This window comes from Falco punctatus (genome assembly GCF_963210335.1).
Source record: "Falco punctatus genome assembly, chromosome: 8".
NCBI lineage: Eukaryota > Metazoa > Chordata > Aves > Falconiformes > Falconidae > Falco > Falco punctatus.
Window position 1 is genome coordinate 43301546 of NC_137588.1, and position 18014 is coordinate 43319559.

Consider the following 18014-nt stretch of genomic DNA (forward strand, 5'->3'; position numbering starts at 1 on the left):
CCCAGAAGCTGTAATGAGCACGCTGGCTGCTTGTGGAGGCTCTCTGTGCTTCTCAGCAGTTCACTGCTAGGACAAGCATTTGTTGTAACAGCCGGGGGACCTGGGATGGTGATCGCACAAATCGCAGAGAAGCGATCCAAGTCGGCAGCAGAACAAGAACATCAGCTGACAAAATCCACACTGAAATCAGATGTGTTTATTGGTTCAGTTCACCATGGTAATTAATTACCCAGCACTTACCTAATCAACCAGAGCTTTCATCTACATTCCCAGGGGCCAATAGGAAACGCCAGAATCTGCCCCTCCAGCCACTGCCTAAAATATCTTCTAAGGCAATGTCTCACGCCTTGTCAGGACAGGCAGCAGGACTGGTATCGCCAGTCTCCTCCCGCTCCTGAAGCACAGGATGCTTGTGCACATCTGTTCCAGACAGCAGCTTGCTGCTGCCCAGCAGAACCTGGGAAGTGCTGAGATGGAGACAGAGCGCCCACAGCTTCCCCGGCATCCTGCGGCTCAACCATGAGCAGGGGACCTGGCCTGGCCCGTGCTGTGCTGCCTCCACGTGCTGCCCTTTGCTCTGAGCCATGGGCAGGGGCTGTGCTGGTTGCCCTGGCACTGCTGCCCAGATGTTATCCGGCACCACACGTGCTCGGTGGCCCTGGGGACAGCGGGCAGTGGTGTGTGCCCTGCGGAGCACAGCCATCGCCAGGACCTGGGTCCAGGTCCATCGCACGTGAGGACAGTCATTGACTGCTGTGACACCCGGGGCTGACATCGGGCACCTCTGTGCCACAGGCTGCCATGCAAAGTCCCTTGGGTCTTTTGGAGGGGTCTGAGAAGTGGCCCCACGCCGAGGCACAGCAGCACCAAAGGCAGCTCCTGAGCCAGGGGAGCTGAAGGACAGACTGCGCTGGAGAGGGCCCCAGGCAGCCAGCATGCACCCCTCCCACAGCCCCAGAGCCAGCCAGGCCCCCTGGGACCTGGGCAAACTGACCCCCCTGACCGGGAGCTGCCCATAAGTGCTCCTGGGCTGAGATGGAGTCGGGTGTGGACAGCGAGAACAAACATCGTTGTCTGGATGTTGCTGAGAATAGAATCGGCCTCTCCATGCCAGAAGCAGCTGCCGCAGGGTCTGTTTCTGAATGGCGATAGCCCACCTCTGCCGAGTGCCATACCTGGGCACCACTATGGTCACCAGCAGTGCTGCCTCTGGGGGAGCTCAGTCAGCAAGAGGACTTTTTTGTGCTCGGAGTCCTGAGGGTGAAGGTGGGGATCAGTGGGAGTGGGCACATCCATCTTTTGATGCTTGCCTTGTGAGCGTTTGCCTTCTCAGAGTTTTCCGGGTCACCCGGCAGGACCGTGGCAGTTCAAAACATAACGGACACCCCAGTCCCTGGTGACCCCGTGCTCAGAGAGGGTGGTCAGGGCTGGGGAGCCAAGCATGCTGAGCCCTGACCCTGGAACCAGTGTCACCCCAACCCAAGCCCTGTCAGACCGTGTCCCCTCCGAGCATCCCAGCAGGATGATGCCATGCAGACCGACCGACTGACCAAACTAGGGCCAGGGAGCCCCTGGAATGAGGCAGCAGAGCCCTCGCACAGCCCACCAAGGGTGCCCACAGCATTAACTCTTTGTGCACCCAGAAAAAGGCAGGGTGGTTCCAGATTTGCACCAGATGCGGCCAGAGAAAGGCACGTCCCAGAGCTGGTGCCCAGGGTGGGAGCGCCGTTTTGATCCCCGAGGAAGGAGCGTGGTGGCAGTGTACTCAGACAAACCCTTGCCACGAAGCCCTCGCCGGAGGCAGACAGGCACCTACCTGGCACCCATGTGTGCCTGCCCCGTGCCCACCGCCCGCCCCACCGGCCCCAGCCCCGGCTGCCCCAGCAGGGCGGCGGGAGGCGAGCAGGGGCGTACGGTGACACCTGCTAAAACAGCCAGTCTGGGACGGACCACGGGGCAAACAAACCTTCGCACCTGATGGGGGAAAGGCAAGCGGGCGGAGGGGACAGGCCACTGTTGATCTTGGGAGCCTGCAAAGCAAGGGAGGGTATTTAACCCCGTGCAGAGCCCCTTACAACCTCTTCAAGCTCCAAAACCTGACAGCTGAAAAAATATCGGGGTGTTTTCCTTACATTTTCTGCAGGGTATCACTTTCGGCTGACTCTGGTAGAGCCGCTATGACCAAAACAATAGGTTACTCCGGGTGAGTAACAGGGGGAGGTTTGAATTTGTTTTAATAAGACAAGAAAAATGTTCTCTAGGTTTTGTTTAATCCTTATTTATAACATTGCCCTGTATTGTTACTTAGTTTCTTTCCCTCTATTAAAGCAGGTGGAAAGGGAAGGCAAACTGGCCTCCCACTGCCTGCAGAATCTCAATTTAATTTGCACTTGTACTGCTAGGCAGTTATTTGGGACAATATAAATATAAAATCCTGATTTGCAAAGAGCTTAATAAGCTGTCACATACGAAATAGCACAGTACATTACCCACTAGATATTTCTGGCGGAATTATATGAAAGAGCTAAGGTTGCCATTGACAAAATCGATGATAAATACTGAGAAACTTTTTTTGCTAAATATGCAGGCATAACAAAAGAGATGTCAAAGAGGTTACCAACAGCAGAAATGCAGCCATCCTGGATACCATGCATAGCTGGCTCATCCCTGTTCCTGTCCTTGTCTCTGTCCCCGTCCCTGTCCCCGTTCCATCCCTTCCCTGACACTGGGGCCACATGTGCCCCTTTGCAGGGCTCCCAGGCCCCCCCATGCCCTATCCCTGTCCCTGCAGGCACTGCCTGGTGCCCCTGACCTGTCTTCGCCCTGTTCCCCTGCAGCAGTGGGCTCGTCCATGTTAAAAACCCACACTTGGACTCGATGGAGGAGGACATCCTGTATCACCTGGACTTGGGAACGAAGACACACAACCTGCCGGGTTCGGGGACATAAAGGTAAATAATGGTGAAAAAGCAAGGCAGCAGCTCCCAGCCCTGCGGGTGTCTCCAGCCTCTCGCCCCACAGCTCTACCATCCATGCCAGGGCCCCGCTGCCACAGATGCTGCTGCCATGGACAGGGTACAGCTGCTCGGCAAAGGGACTCGGCGACCTGCGGCAGTCTGGGCAGGGAAGTCATCCATTCCTGCTTGTGTTGGGCAGAAATCCCAACAGAAAATTATCTTTTTAAAAACCTGTAGTTCCCTTAAACCTCATTTTGTATTGGCCCCCTTGATGGAGGACAGATAAAGGGAGCATTTCTCCAAAGCATCTGATCATCATCTACTGGTGGCAAGGGAATGAGGATGTTGTATTTTCGGCTAGGACCTGCTGTCAAAAGCAGCCTGTCACAGCCACATCTTTTTCCAGTTTAAATCAGAGCGTTACCCCAGTGACACAAGGGGAAAAGACGCGGTCCCCCAAAGCTCGAGCAGCCTGGCACAGTCCGGCCACGCATGGGCTCCCGCACCCTGCGCTGTTGGCAGCCGGATCAGCAGCGCTGCCCTTGCAGCCACATGCTGATCCCCCTCTCTATGTTCAGGCAGGATGTCATTTTTTCCTTTAATATGTAAAACTTGTCCTTTTTCCTCCCTGACTTTATGGCCTCTGTGTCATCAGCAGTGCTCACTAATTGCAGTTGGCATTGTTGATAGAATAAATTAAATGACAAGCTACTCTAACATCTGGTTTTGCTTTGCTGTCAGTAGGAATACTAACAGTTTAAATTTGCTGAATTATTTTACATTTTCTTGGCTGGGGACTGATATCCAAGTATGTGCAGCTGTACAGTTGTCTGGACGTAACATAGTCACAACCCTAGAGGCGTAACAACTTGGTTTTAGCATTAACTCCTGGGTTTGAGACCCTTGGCTGTTCTGGTGCGCCTCGACTTCCTGAGAGGAAGCAGCATCCTGCTGCACCCTCTGGGGAGATGTGTCTGGTGCAGCCCACCGCTGCCAGTTTAAGACTGAATCTCGGTACCTATTTCAGCTAAAAAGCACCAACACGTCCATATTTTACCTCCAGTTTGTCTGCGTTGGTGGAAGCCCGAAGAGGATGAGGGCATTTGCCCAGTTCATGCACTAGGAGCTGGGACTGACGGGTGATGGGGAGGACCTGGCAGACATCTACATGGGGATGGACCCGTACACCACGTATTGGGCTAGGCCAGTGCTCTCATCAGCGTAAGTACCGTGCCATGCCGTGCCGCACTGCACCACACGCGCTTTCCACCTCGGGCACTGCCAGCAGGCCCTGCCCCAGGCTCTGCTGCTGCCAGCGCGGTCCTGCAGCGGGCTGGCATGGGGGCCCTGGCTCCCCACATGGTGAGGTGGGTGGCCAGCACGACCTCTGCCTCCTGCAACACCCACCGACAGATTTTTTTCCTCTTTTCAGTTTTCAGCCATTACCATCAGTGCTACCTTTCAGCCATGGTAAAGCTTCTTCTGTTTGAACGGTATTTCTCGGCACCCTACATGTCCAGATTAAAAAGCATTGTATTAAAAATGAACATGTGCATACTTCGCTCAGTTCAGCAGTTTGGCAATTTGAGAGGCAAAGACCATTTCCCACATTGACACAAGCTCTAAAGTGAAAACCTTGCTTTATTATTAATTATTCTTTAAAAGCATAAATTTTGGCACTGCACAAAGGAAAAGGCAAATACAGGCTGCACTGGTGAGTGCTCATACCCCAAGGCTCAGTGCTGCCATCATTTCTTCAGGCATAAAATCAGTCTTAAATCTGATTCTCAGGAGGCAGCATCACTCACAGCAGAGCTCGTGCTGGTCCCTCTGATCAAACCAAACCAAACCTGAGTGACGGGAAAGCCTGAGGGAGTCAAACTGGTGGGACCTAAGGGGAAAAAACCTGCACAGGCTTTGCCACTCCCCAGTCTGGCAGCAGTTGTGACACAGCTGGAAGAAAAGCCTATGCTGAGCTCGTGGCCACACACCGGTTTTGCACCAATGCAGAAGCCACCAACCCTCAGGCTCATCCCTGCGAGGGGACACAGGGCAGAGCATGCAGCCAGCCTCCCCCAACATGCTTTGTGCAGAGCAGCTGCCAACATCACATTTTTGCAAGTTGCTTAGAGACACAAACGAACTCAAACATACCAGCGGCAGGAACACGGTTTCCTGCTTTGAATATTTACAATGAGAATAAATTTTTTAGGCATTGGCAAATAAGTCAGGCTGATGTTCCAGAATAACAACCTGCAAAAAGTTTTCATATTTAAAACATGATACAAGCCTAATAGACCATCAGTCTCACAGCCAAATGAAAAGACACAAAGCAAAACCCGACTGCATATGTTAAACTAGTTGTGCTTCTTTACATATGCTTCCTTCAGGTTTTTGAAAAAAAAAAAAAAAAAAAAAAAGATAGCAAACCCAAAAAACTGAGGCATGTTTCATGGCAAAAACCAAACCCCACACCACTGAATGCCTTCTGTTTGTCAAGGTAAAGCCGAGAAAAGGATGTCAGTTTGGGTGATGGAGCAGAAACCGAAGATGATCACGTGAAGGAGCACTGGGCAGAAAGCAGAGGCAGCCTCGGCAGCTTGAGATTTGCAGAACACCCACCAGCCCGGGGGAGCAGCAGCGGGGCCGGGGCAGCCGGGCACCACGAGCCCTGGCAGCAGGTGGGGAGCAGGGGGTGCCAGCCAAGCCCAGTGTCTGCAGGCAGCCGGGCATGGAGGGGCACCAGAGTGGGTGAAGTGAACCGGGAAGCAGGACAGTTGCCCCATAAGGTGTGAGGCTTCCCATGACAAATGCCTGACCCCCAAACCCCAGCCCTCACTGAAGGGCACGCACCCACCCGTTGCCCTTCGCACCCAACGATGCAGGCGGAGGTGCCCTGGTGGGGGGCGAGGACGGGCTGGGAGGTGCCTGGAGAAGTGGAGGTTCAGGTTGTCCTCACTGACATTCACCACTGCATGAGTATGAACAGGACACAACAAAGAATGGAAGGCGGCACATGTCATAAGGGTGGGCGGCACAAAGGGAAGGTCTTGGAGCATTCAGCCATCGGGATGCATTTATGGAGACCTTTCTTGAAGGAGAGACACCATCTGTGTGCCTGATGGGATGGGCACCAGCTCTATTGATAAGAAGAACCTTAAAAGTGTCATGGGGTTAGACGCTGTACCTGGGCAGGCTACAAAGACCCTGAGATGTCTCTCCCTGCCTCAGAACTTTGCTGTTGGCCTCACCAGCTGAAGGAGGCCATGGCATAACCCTGAGCTCACTGCAGTCATGTACCTGTCACCTGCTGCAGCACCACGGGGAATGATATTTTTTTGCTAATTGGTCTCTTGTGCATGTGGCAGTTAAATTCTTGTCACCTGCAAGGCCAGTGCTGCTGTAGCCAAAGGTGGATCAAGGGTGAAGAGCATGGGAGCCTCGCGCAGTCACAGACCCTCCGAAAGCAGGAGGCCAGTACCTTGCACCCTGGCAAAGAAATTGGCCCCGCATCCACAGAGCCTAGCAGATGGGTTATGCTGAGTTGTTTCCTACAACAAGATTGCAATTTCAGAACTTTCAAACACTAGAAAAATGTCAGGAAGCATGTGACATTTACGTAAACAAACTTCAGTTACTCTGGAACAGTTTCCTTTTCAAAATTGAATGCTGATTGCAGAGTAGAAGAAATGTAATAAATGAAGAACTAATAATCTGAGGACTATTTATAAACCTTTGGATCTGTTTGCAAATGCGACCATCTGTGTATTGCTCAAGGCCATGTTTTATTTAAACAAAAAGCCATTTGAGAGGATTAACAGTAGGAATAGCAATAAAATGAAGCACTCTGCCCAGGTTAGTGCAGCCGCAGGTATACATTTTGCTTGCATCAAGGACTACAGACTGTGCAAGAGGAGTAGCCGCACCAGGCACGTGCCTGCTCAGTGGACCCAGGTGTGGCAGCAGGACAGCTAAAGCCACCAGTAAGTTAGAGGAGAGGGTCGGGATGGGTGCCCATGCCTGGATGCACCAAGCATGGCTCCAGGTCCCGCCTGCGGTGATGCCCTGGGACCCAGCTCCCTGGCCAGCACCCATGCCACTGGAGCAGGGAACGCCACTTGCAAGTGGCTCAGCTGCCTGACGTCCATGGCAGCTCCTTAAGAAAAATTAAACCTAAATTAAGGGGTTTTTCTGCTCCCCAGTTTTCCTGTTCTGCAACTTGCTATGACTCTTCTAACAGTAATTTGGCATTTCTTGGATTTAACCCGGCAGGCCTTCACAGCTGACGTTTGCCACGGACCTCGGAGGAGCCGCAGCCTTACCCCACATGGTGTAACGTACCCCTGTACTTAAGAGTTGGGGGCTTACTCATTCTTTTCACCAATGTTATAGCCTGCATAGTTTTCTCTTCTATACAGAGACACAATGCACTGACTTTAAACACTGCAGTTAATATGAGTTAAGTAACTATTCAAAGCAAAACTTTACCAGCCTCAGACAAAACGTAGGCATTGCTGGGTTTGCCTTCTGAAGCTACAGCCCGTTCCCCGTAACCATAAACCCACGCAGGGCTGGCAGTGACATCTCTCTGCTTCCTTTCAAGGTCAGGGGAGATGAGACGGAGCACTGTGCTCTTTTTCCAGTGAAAAAAAGTTGGAGTACTTAAAAAGAGCTTGTGATGCTGGTGTAAGGAACATTGAAATGGAGTCCACGGCATTCGCTGCCCTGTGCGGGCTGTGGGGCCGGGAAGGTGGGTCCTTGCTGTGCTCCCCGGCCTAACCCCACCTGAGGGCTCGCTTTGGTCCAAGATTCAGACAACCTGAAGGCTAAAAATGTGTTCCAATGATTTTAACTAGAAAACTACACTAAAACAAATACTGCGGCCAAATACCAGTTTATCTTTGAAGGCCTGAGCACACGTTGGACCAAAAAAGACTTAATCCCCCCCAACCCCCCGATCCCTCTCCTGTCCTTAAAGCAAGTCCTGGCCGTACTGGCACAGCTGCCTCCCCCTGTGTTTCTGGGGAAGAAGGGGGGCGAGCAGAGGGCCCTGCGGAGCAGCACTGCAGCCAGCAGCTGCTCCAGGGCTCCAGCCGCGTCCCCCAGGGAGTCCCCAGGGCAGCGGGAGCAGGGCCCCTCTCCTTCCCCACAGGGCAGCGCTTTAAGGCAGCTGGTACCTGTCACCAGGCGGAAGGTAACACAGTGCTTCGGCCGTCCTGCAGCTGCCGTTGGCTGCATGGCCCTCCTGGGCCGCCTGGAAGGGGACCAGATCCAGGCACCCCGCCAGGTGCTGTGGGAGCACCAGCAGCGGCCCCAGCGCCTGATCGCAGCCTTCATCCAAAAGCACCTGGGGCTGCACCCTCCAGCAGGAAAAGTGCTTTTCTCCACAAAGCGATGGGTGAGAAGCAGAGCAACAGGGCAGCAGGTCCCGGCTGGTGCAGTGCAGGTTTGTGCTCCCGCACCGGGAGCGGGTGTGCAGGACCTACTCACGCTGGTGCAGCGCAGCTTTTTCTGGGAAATGGAAAAGGACACGATGCACTCCCACAGGTGAGTGCCCTCCACAGCTGCGTAGGGCGGCTGGATCCAGCGAACGCTGGCGTGCAGGAGCTGCAGACCACCAGTACGGCTTGAATTGCACCAAGACACTTGCACACCCAAGGAAAGCTCCAGCCAAAATTTGCACAGAAATTAGGGCTGTGTTACTGAACTGCATGCTCCTCACTCCTGTCTCCAGTGGTTATAAAGGACTGTCCCGTTAGGGTCTCTCCTGTCCACAGGGATCCTCTAGGATGGAGATCTCTTTGCATTTGGCATAAAGCCGAAACCCAAGTAAATGACATGCAAAATTAATCTGCGTCTGTAACTGTGACTGTTAACTCATTGCTGTTATGAAGGCCATTCAGACTTTCATTCATACAGTATCTAAAGATCTGTCAAAAATTGATGTACACCAGGGTGTCTGAACACAAGAGGTGGCCACGCGGGAAGCCCACCCTGCGCAGGCTGTCCCCGGCCGAGCAGAAGCAGCTCCATCCCTGTCGCACTGGCAGCAGGTTTGGGTGTGGGGCACTCAGGGATCCTTGAGAGGGAGAGAGGGGAGCACGTGTTACTGATAAAACCTTGCCCTGTTGTCACGTAACTGCCAGGGACTGCACCGTTCATGTTCATCTGCTAATCAGCACACAGCAATAATCTAGAAAATAATCTTTTAAGTGTCTCCACAAGCTGTAAAACTAAACCACTCCTAGGTTGGGTGGAGGGGCTTTTCATGGAGGGTAACCCACAACCTGAAGAATTTCCCACCAAAATCACATCCAGTTCTTAAGGTTCACAACTAAGGTTGCTTCCAAATGAATTTTGACACCTTTGGAACCAAAAATTACAGGATTTGAGTTCTGGTAAACAAAATTGTATCAAAAAACACGGGAGAAGTTCTCAAGATACTAATGGTATTAAAAGCACGAAACATATTAAGTCTAAAGATACCTACAGAAGTGCTGAGGGTCCATTCCCAAGGTACTCGTTCTCTGGTCAGCATCCCTAAATCTGCTTCATCAGCAACCCTGGGGCCCCTCTATTCCCAGATGTACTTCCACGCACTCAGGTACTGCTCGATTTGCCTCCCAAATGTGTGGGCTTCTCTCGGCATCCCTCGTCACCCCACTGCACGTCATCGCGCTGCCTCCTCCCGTCGGCAGAGGTCCGTTTCCAGGGTGTGGGGCCAGCAGTGGAGTGGGGCCATCTGGGGTGCTCCCCCGGCATGGGCACCCTGCAGTCATGGTCCCCAGGCACTCCAACAACTTACCAGCACTTTGATCTGGGACGTGTTCAGTTTGCTGCCATGAAAAAGCAAACTGGTTTTTACAAGAAAAGGAGATTGGTTCCTGGTTTTCATTCTGAGATTGCAGATTTTAGGCTCAAATATTAACCTGATGGGGAGGAATCCCAGGACAGGAGCCAGTGTCCTCGCAGAATGGAAACAAAATCAATCCATTCGCTCCCCATGCCATCTAACCCACCATTCTGTCGTGGTTTGACCCCAGCCAGCAGCTAAGCACCATGCAGCCACTTGCTCACTCCCCTGCTCCGCTGGGATGGGGAGGAGAATCGGAAAAAGGTAAAACCCATGGGTTGAGATAAAAACAGTTTATTGAAATACAATGAAATCTACTACTACTACTACTAATAATAATAATTGTAATGAAAAGGGAGAAAACAAAGAGGGAGGAACAACGCCCAAGAAACCCCCCAAGTGATGCACAATGCAGCTTCTCACCCGCCTGCTGAGCGATGCCCAGCCAGTCCCCCAGCAGCGACCAGCTGTCCCGGCCAGCTCCCCCAGACTCTGTACTGAGCATGATGCTCCATGATATGGAATAGCTCTTGGGCTAGCCGGGATCCGCTGTCCTGGCTCTGCTCCCTCCCGGCTTCTACTGCCCCTCCTCACTGGCAGAGCATGGGAAACTGAAAAGCCCTTGCCTTGGGGTAAGCACGACTTAGCAACAACTAAAACACCGCTGTGTGATCAACGTTACACTCGTACTACACCCAGAACACGGCGCTGCGCCAGCTACGGAGAAGAAAATGAACTCCATCCCAGCCTGAAACCAGGACACATTCCAACTCAGTTCTGTACGTCCGAAGTCCACTCAAGAAACTTCTATAGCAATTGCAAAGCACCGGAAGTCCTTTGTGAAAACAATTTAAAGCCACTCCGGGAAAAGAAACATGATACTTTTAACATTTTGTCTAATTTAATTATTATATTTATTATATATAATATAATTATAAAAATAAAAAATAATATAATCATATATATAACATATATCTCTATATATAATATAAATTTTATATATATATATATAAAATATACTAGGCGAGGCTTGCTCTGCATAGCTTACAGCGACACAGTCTTGGTCATCAACTTTGCAGGAGACAGTGAGCTCTCTATATTCTAGAACATTGTCCAGTGAAGAGACTCTTGTTTTTCTCATTTTGGTTTTAGCTTAATGATTATGTCATTAAATGTTTTTTTCTGCTGCCCATTCTAAGTCTGACGCTCTTGAAGGGTTTCAGCTGAGTCAGTAGTTTACAGAGCTCAGAATGTGTGTCCTTGGTGCGCTGCTTTTCAAAATATTGACCATTACTGCAAAGCCCTCTCTATTCTCAGAGGGGTCAGAACTCAAATCACTTATGTTTTTCTATAAATACACATGTAAATGTGCATATAAGGTTATGTGCACATAAGCTGGCACAAACTTTAAATGTTTTGCAGCAGCTGGATACTGCACCAACTGATCTTGCGCCAGCTGGGTACTTGACTTTTGGGCACTATTTCACATTTCAGCCACTTTTCTGACTACCAGAATTGACAGAGAAGTAATGTATCTTGAAACCAAATAATTTTCAAAGAGAAGGTTTTCCCAGGCTTTAAAAAAATCAGATGGCCCATCAAACTGCATACACTTCATACACTGGCCTAAAGGATAGCTGAGCTCGGAACTGTTACCCTTACCAAGTCACAACCAACAAAGTAGGGCTGCAAGGGATGCTGGTTGAGAAGTCTATTTCCCATTAACATTTTCTAAATTACTGTTTTCATGTACGAGTAATTTCATACATTTTTGCACAAAAATAACTTGCAAAATTTCATTTTTTTTTAAAAAAGCGTGGATGGCATTTATCACGAAAACAAATGTCATTTTAAGCACCTTCATTTCCTGAAGGGTTTTGATCCTCTCTCATGAACAGTGCTAAGTGAGGAAGAGGAAGACAAAGACAAACCCACCCCACTCCCGCAGGAGCACGCGAGAGGAGCGTGGCCAGGCCAGGGAGGGTGGCCAAGGGGGTCTGCAGGAGCTCTCCTGGCAAGAGCAGCCTCTGGGTGTGCTGAGCAACTGAGCAAAATACCTGAAGCCAGTTTCAGGGACCTGCTTGTTTTTCATTCTCCACTGTTACATGTAAATCCCTCTAAAAAACCTCACTCTGGGCTCTCCGTATCAAGAACGAGCCCCGATTCATGGCTGCAGTGAGCTGACACAGCCTCATCGGTGTAAGCAGACTTCTACTCAGTCTATTCCCTGAGAAGCAACAGACGTGGATACAATTGCAAGACACTGCCTAAAACTCAGTGCACTTTATTTCAAAAACAGACGGCTGCTTCATTTAAACTCTTTTTTCATGTATGTCTCAGTATTTATAAAAGATGACAACTATAATCTGAAATGATTTTGCACCACTGAAACTATCTTGTAGACCTGCTTTTAAATGCAAGAAAAAAGCCCCTCAACTGCCTTAAGTTTGGAATCTCCCATTTCTGGGAAGCAGTCTAGCAGCCAATCTGGTCTCCAAAGGAGAAGAAAAGCAATGCTGGTCTCCCCTGCAGGAACATCCAACAAGTTGTGAAGCTGGCCAAGTGTGTTTTAAAAATAATGTTACCCCAAATGACATACCAAAATAAAATGCACAAATATATGCAGAATTGTAATTTTAGCACAAATACGGAAAAGCTAAATCCAGAAGACGTACAGCTCCCACAGCTTTTGGGCACACTCTGTAGCATTTCTCCTCCGTTAAAAGAACTTAGCTTCAATACTCAGGTTGTGTTGCTCCTGGTTTTAAACTTTGCTTGCTCTCAGCAGGTCTGTTGTGCCAGCTCTTCCCCCACCTTCCAGGTACCGTTCCTAGAGCCTCCGTCTGCTTCTGGCTTTGCACCCGTGAGCACCCAGGTGGGAGCAAACCTCCCTCCCCAGGTTCTCAGGGACCTGCTGAGGTCAGGCTTACCCTGCAAGGTTTTGCCTATGTTACTCTTGGTTTGAGGTGTGAGAAGTTACCATTGCTTGTCTCTGACTGCAAAACATTTGATGTGGAGGTGTCAGGAGAAGAGGGCCCATCGGCTGTGCTGGGTAAGGAGGTAGCATGTAGTGGCCAGCAGTAAAACCACTCTCTGGGTGTTTGCTGGGGGAGCACAGACAGGGCTCTCCCTCCACCCCGATCCTCAGCTTCTCCTCTCAACAGTGAGGAATTACTGCGTTTCACAAGGCAGCGTAGGTATGTGATCCAATAAGACCTACAGGGCATCACAATGCTACATTAATGAAGTTCCTATCATTACTTAGATACGGAACTGTGGATGTTCAGATCTTTCTGACATTCATTGTCCTTGGAAATTTTTGGTTAAACTGCTAATTGTAACTTGTTCACATACCTTTTACACTCATCTTATGTAAGGCTTGAGAACATAATCAGTTAAAAAAAGAAATGACAACAATTTCCCTTTCATTTAACAGAATCATGTTCAGTAGTTTCAGATCCAAAATAAAGATTCCAGATCTGAAATGTTATTTCTGATTTCTAATTTATACTGAAAGACTAATCTGCAATATGAAATTGTATGACCGGTTTGCAGTAAATATGATGCAGCAAATTGGTTTCTAAATATAGACAAAGGTTAAGTTTCTTCTTAGAATAAACAAGGAGTTATACAAACATTCACAGCCATGAAGATTTTATAATTAAAAGAAACAAATTCTCAAGAAATCTGGAATGAAAGTTGCTGGGTGTATTCACATATAATATAATCTAATGCGACTGTTCTGCAAAGCTATTTTGGATTTATGGTGCCAATTTAAAAACAGAGTTCCTGCTTAAGATGCTACACATCAGACTGGCCTGTAATGTCTGTAAGGAGTCTTTCATGTGCAGGTGTCCTATCCCCCAGCAGAAACAGACACAGGGAATTACACTACAGCAGCCTCGATAAAATCTTCACCAAGACAGGTGTAAAATGGTTTGCATTGCACGAGCAAGGCACATTGCTTTTCTGAATGACTGCACACACTGAGAACCAAGTAGCTCTATGGCACAGCCTACGGGGATTTTATTTGAAGTTTTCACATTATAGGTCAGACAATACCCCTGAAGCTTCTCTGCTCTTGATATGAGAGAGATGCTCTACGTTTTAAAGATTGTAGATTCCATATCTCTTCTTGGAAGCTTCAGTGGAGGAATTTTTGGTAAAATCTCTTTTGCATAAAGTGTTTTATGAAGTCCAGCTTCTCGAAGAGCTAGCTCAACACGAAATCGAGGGTCAGAAATGACCTGTTAAAATAAACCACAGCAATGATAAATAGAAACAAAAAAATACTCTCCTCATACACATAGTGTATGTTATGTTACAAGTTATCTGTGGATCTATATATTTTGAAAGTTTTCAAAGAAAGTCAGAAAATTATGGTCATAGAAGAAAGCCTTCAAAAGCAGAGAAACCCTACAGTGAACAAGCCTTATTACACTGCACACATCCTGATATTATCCTTTTTAATATTAATGATCACAAACTATTTTAACAAAGAGCCCTGGTTGTCACTCCTCAGCAAAACTCAAAAGGTTGATGAGAAACTGAGTGACTTTTAATTCAGCTTGCTCACTGAAGAGTTGCTGACTTCTCTACTGTTCTGCATCAATACAGCCCTGCTTTCAGCACAAGACACTTAATCCCTTCCTGTTTGTTTCTATACGATCTAAGTGCTTCAAACATGTTTGTGATTTTTCTCACAGCATTGCCTTGTGACCACATGGCAGCACCACTTCCATTTTACGTAATGACAATCAATGCCCAAGGAAATTGCTTCTGAATTTGTCAAAAGGTTATCTGGCAAAATTTGCAAGCCTCTTTCAAATCCTTCTTCTGGAGGCAACAGTGAGGGAGTGCTGAAAGTGCATGTGAGAGTGTCCCATTGCCTTCAGTTCTGGCATCACCTGCCACAGCGCCCAGAGCTGCTGGGAAGACCAACAATGGGGAACATTATCCATGACCACTGCAGCTCTGGGATGGAGCATGCTCATATGCTTAGCAGGAATCACGTACTGCAGTCTGAGCAGTACCAAAACCTGCTTGGAGTTGAAGCAGGAAGAATATTCTGAGAATTCAGGTATCAATCCCAAATATGCATGTTCAGCGCATTTTTAAGGTAAGGCTTTTCAGAACCTCATACATCAGTCAGATCTCGGTAGATGTTAATAGTCAAACAAAACCTACATCTCTTGTACCACACCTCTCCTTTACCAAACCTGAGAAGCTTTAAAATGTCTTAAAATGGGAAGCGCTGGACAAGTGTAGTTAATAGACATTGTTACATTTCAGTTTATTCAGTGCTAAAAGAAAGTTTTTACACCATAGAATTATATCATAGCAGTTCTCTTTCTGTAAACATGATTTTCAAATTCCAGAGTGGGTATAATTTCAAATGCATAGACTAAGCAGATGGGGAACAGTAAGGGAATCAAAAGATCCTCCTCTGTGTTGCTTACTTCCATTTGAAATTGAGCTAGCACTGTGCTCAGCAATCCAAGTGACCTGACAACAGGAGTATAGTTACTTCAGTTTCCTACTTCATTTACACTTCACTGGTTTCTTCTCCTTTACCCCTTGCTTATCACATTCCAACTGATCTTCAATCCAGAAATAGTGTTAAAGACAGTCAAGACATCAGCTTCCAGCTTATGAAGAGATTTGTGCTGTGCATAATCTTCCAAGAAAAAAAGAACCCCTCATATTTAAGCTACCTGTGACGTAGATCTTTTGTATACAGTCAGGAGAACTTAAACGCTGAGTCAGTTCGCTTCAAATACTACGACACTAACTGGAGCAGGTGAAAAGGAGGCACTCTTTTAAATAAATGCACAAAAATGTAAAAGGGGTGAGTTTTGAAATGAATAAAATAGCAAACAGATCAGGCAAAATGCCTGGTAAACACACAAGTGCCAAATGACCCCTTTAGCCCAGTGTCCTCTCTCTGGTAGCAGCGGTGGGAGATGCTGTTCAGCGACAGCCCGGGAGCCCTGCACTGGACCCGACTCTGGTCCACGCTTGTTCCTCCAGCATCTACATTGGGTCAGAGAGATTTTACCCCACCCATTGCTCATTATGGTTTTATATATTCTATCTATTCTATATTCTACTGTTAATATTGCTATTTAGCATATATTATTAGCATCACTATCATGTACTGCTATTAAGATATATGTGCACACAGTAAACTATACAGTATGATTACAGACACTTACCTGCTGTTCACTGTACGTATGCAACTTAAACAGTGGCTTCTGAAGATCAAACTCTTCTTTGGTCCCAATGCCCATCCGAGCTTTAGATGCCACCGTATCAGCCACTACTCTAGCCGGATCTGATTTTGCAGCAATGGCAACCTAAAATACATGATACAAAAATAACAATTACCTCTATGTAGACCTAAGGTGAGAAAAGGTGATTAGCAATAACACATCCCTTGAGAACACAATCATTTTCCTGGTTTAAAAATTTCAAAAGTTGTCTTAAACCACCTTGTATCCATATACAGAAGTTGTAAAGCTTAAAACTTGAATCCAGAGTAAAACCACTTTGACAGAGAATAATAATCGGGGAGATTTTTTTCCTGTTTCCCAATGGAGACAGTTTAATTGGCTGGACTTAATACAGCACTGTGCATGCCCAGAACTGCTGCAGAGTGAGCTGCCTGCTATGTGGGCAAGCCTAACAGAGAATAACCCGCATATTATGAATGCCAGCTGTCAGTCCTTGAAAACAAACTTTAAAGCTGGACAGCGTTTCCATCAAGAGAGAGTTTATGTCGCTACCTCATCATACTCCTGGTAGGCAATAAGCTTACAGTAAGATTTAGGCTCCCAGAAAGCAGCACGTCCCAAACGTGCACCACTGATGTTTGCGCTGTAGGAGCGGCACGTGGTCCTGGCTGCGGAGGCAGCCCTGGCTCAGCAAGGATGGTGTAAGAGAGAAGCAACAGCACCCTCGGCTCTCTAGCAGAGATTGGCATGGGCTTGGATGTTCAAAACCAGTAACCAAATGGAACCAGCAGACTCATAATTTAGCAATACCCACAACTCCTGCAAGTCCAAACTGTCTTCTGATGGAAACAGAGGTGTTCAGATCTGAAGTTCACAATCTTTACAGAGTCATGGACAACAACATTGAGAGATAAGCCACAGGACTTTTTTCTTAAGTGTATCTGTTCTAAGTGTTTAATTTCCTGCAGCTAGATGAGTATCAAAGATTCTCTCAGACACTATATTGTGCAAGAGTCAACCTTTTTTCATTGCTTATTTTCTTTGTGTCAAAGTATTCAGATACAGACAGGCTAATACTACTTTGTAAAATACAGAAAGATGCATAAGCAAAATAATCAGTTGGGACACCATCTGAATGGCTAAACCAAAAAAAAAAAAATTTTTTTAATTGTGTATGATAATTCCCCCCCCCCATCTCTTTAATAAAATGTCACCTTTGTATTTACAGGCTGTCAAAATACACAGACTGGATGACTTCACTAAAGATCTTTTTTTTTTTTTTTTTCCCCACATACAACCAAGCGGCATAATTTATGAAGCGGTATTTCATTAGTGTGAAACCCAGAGAACAAATACTGGTTAGAAATATGTAACGAAGTGGGAAGCCTACTGTCCTAGTCAAAGGCCATTCTAGAAGCAGTTTCTACTTCAGTAAGAGAATGGGATCAGTTAGAAGGGATCAACAGATCACGACTCAATCAGTCTCTTGTAAAATCTGATGCAAAAGATAATGCAATTCAACCAGTAACTTAGAAAAGACATAACAGGGTTATTACTAAAAATGCATTGACAAGCTAAAATCACACTGTTAATACTGCAAAACATTTAATTGAATCAGATTATTAAAAATAAAGCATTATTGAATGGAAATGAGCCTGAGTTCAACAGTTTAAAAAAATGACTGAAGTAACAGACCAATGATCCCTTAGGTTTATTTATTCCTGTTACGCTCAGCTCTCCCACAGTAGATGGCTCAGGGTGTTTAATCTCTGTTATGTTTTTCTTTCTTCTTGACTTTGCACACCCAAATGCTGAAGTGAAAGCACTTATAAGGCCACAAACAGTCCATGAGAGACCGAGAAAGAATTTCACTGGCATGCACATGGTTCTGGGATGGTTAATCCTGAAGCCAAAGGATGTGCTGAAGGTGAGGTCAAGGCTGCATCAAATACCATATTTTTAACCATGGGT

General features: G+C 47.5%; 2 protein-coding genes across 4 annotated transcripts in view; one reads left to right on the top strand and one right to left on the bottom strand.

Annotated features, from left to right (window-relative positions):
- Positions 1-2177: 2177 nt before the first annotated feature.
- UPP2 (uridine phosphorylase 2) lies at positions 2178-9885 on the top strand (the record flags this gene model as incomplete). Its single annotated transcript, XM_080399308.1, is given in 8 exon segments — positions 2178-2203; positions 2814-2932; positions 2935-2951; positions 4021-4077; positions 4081-4155; positions 7566-7571; positions 7575-7707; positions 8180-9885. Coding segments are annotated over 8 exon segments (762 nt in total). The 3' UTR covers positions 8509-9885.
- Positions 9886-10024: 139 nt separating this feature from the next.
- CCDC148 (coiled-coil domain containing 148) overlaps positions 10025-18014 on the bottom strand; it is a 78880-nt gene continuing 70890 nt past the window's right edge. For all 3 annotated transcript variants that reach the window (XM_080398682.1, XM_080398681.1, XM_080398680.1), the window contains 2 exons: positions 16026-16166; positions 10025-14057 (listed from right to left, as the gene is read on the bottom strand). In XM_080398682.1, coding sequence (XP_080254808.1) covers positions 13911-14057; positions 16026-16166 — 288 coding nt within the window. In that variant the 3' untranslated portion in view covers positions 10025-13910. The remainder of the gene's footprint in view (positions 14058-16025; positions 16167-18014) is intronic.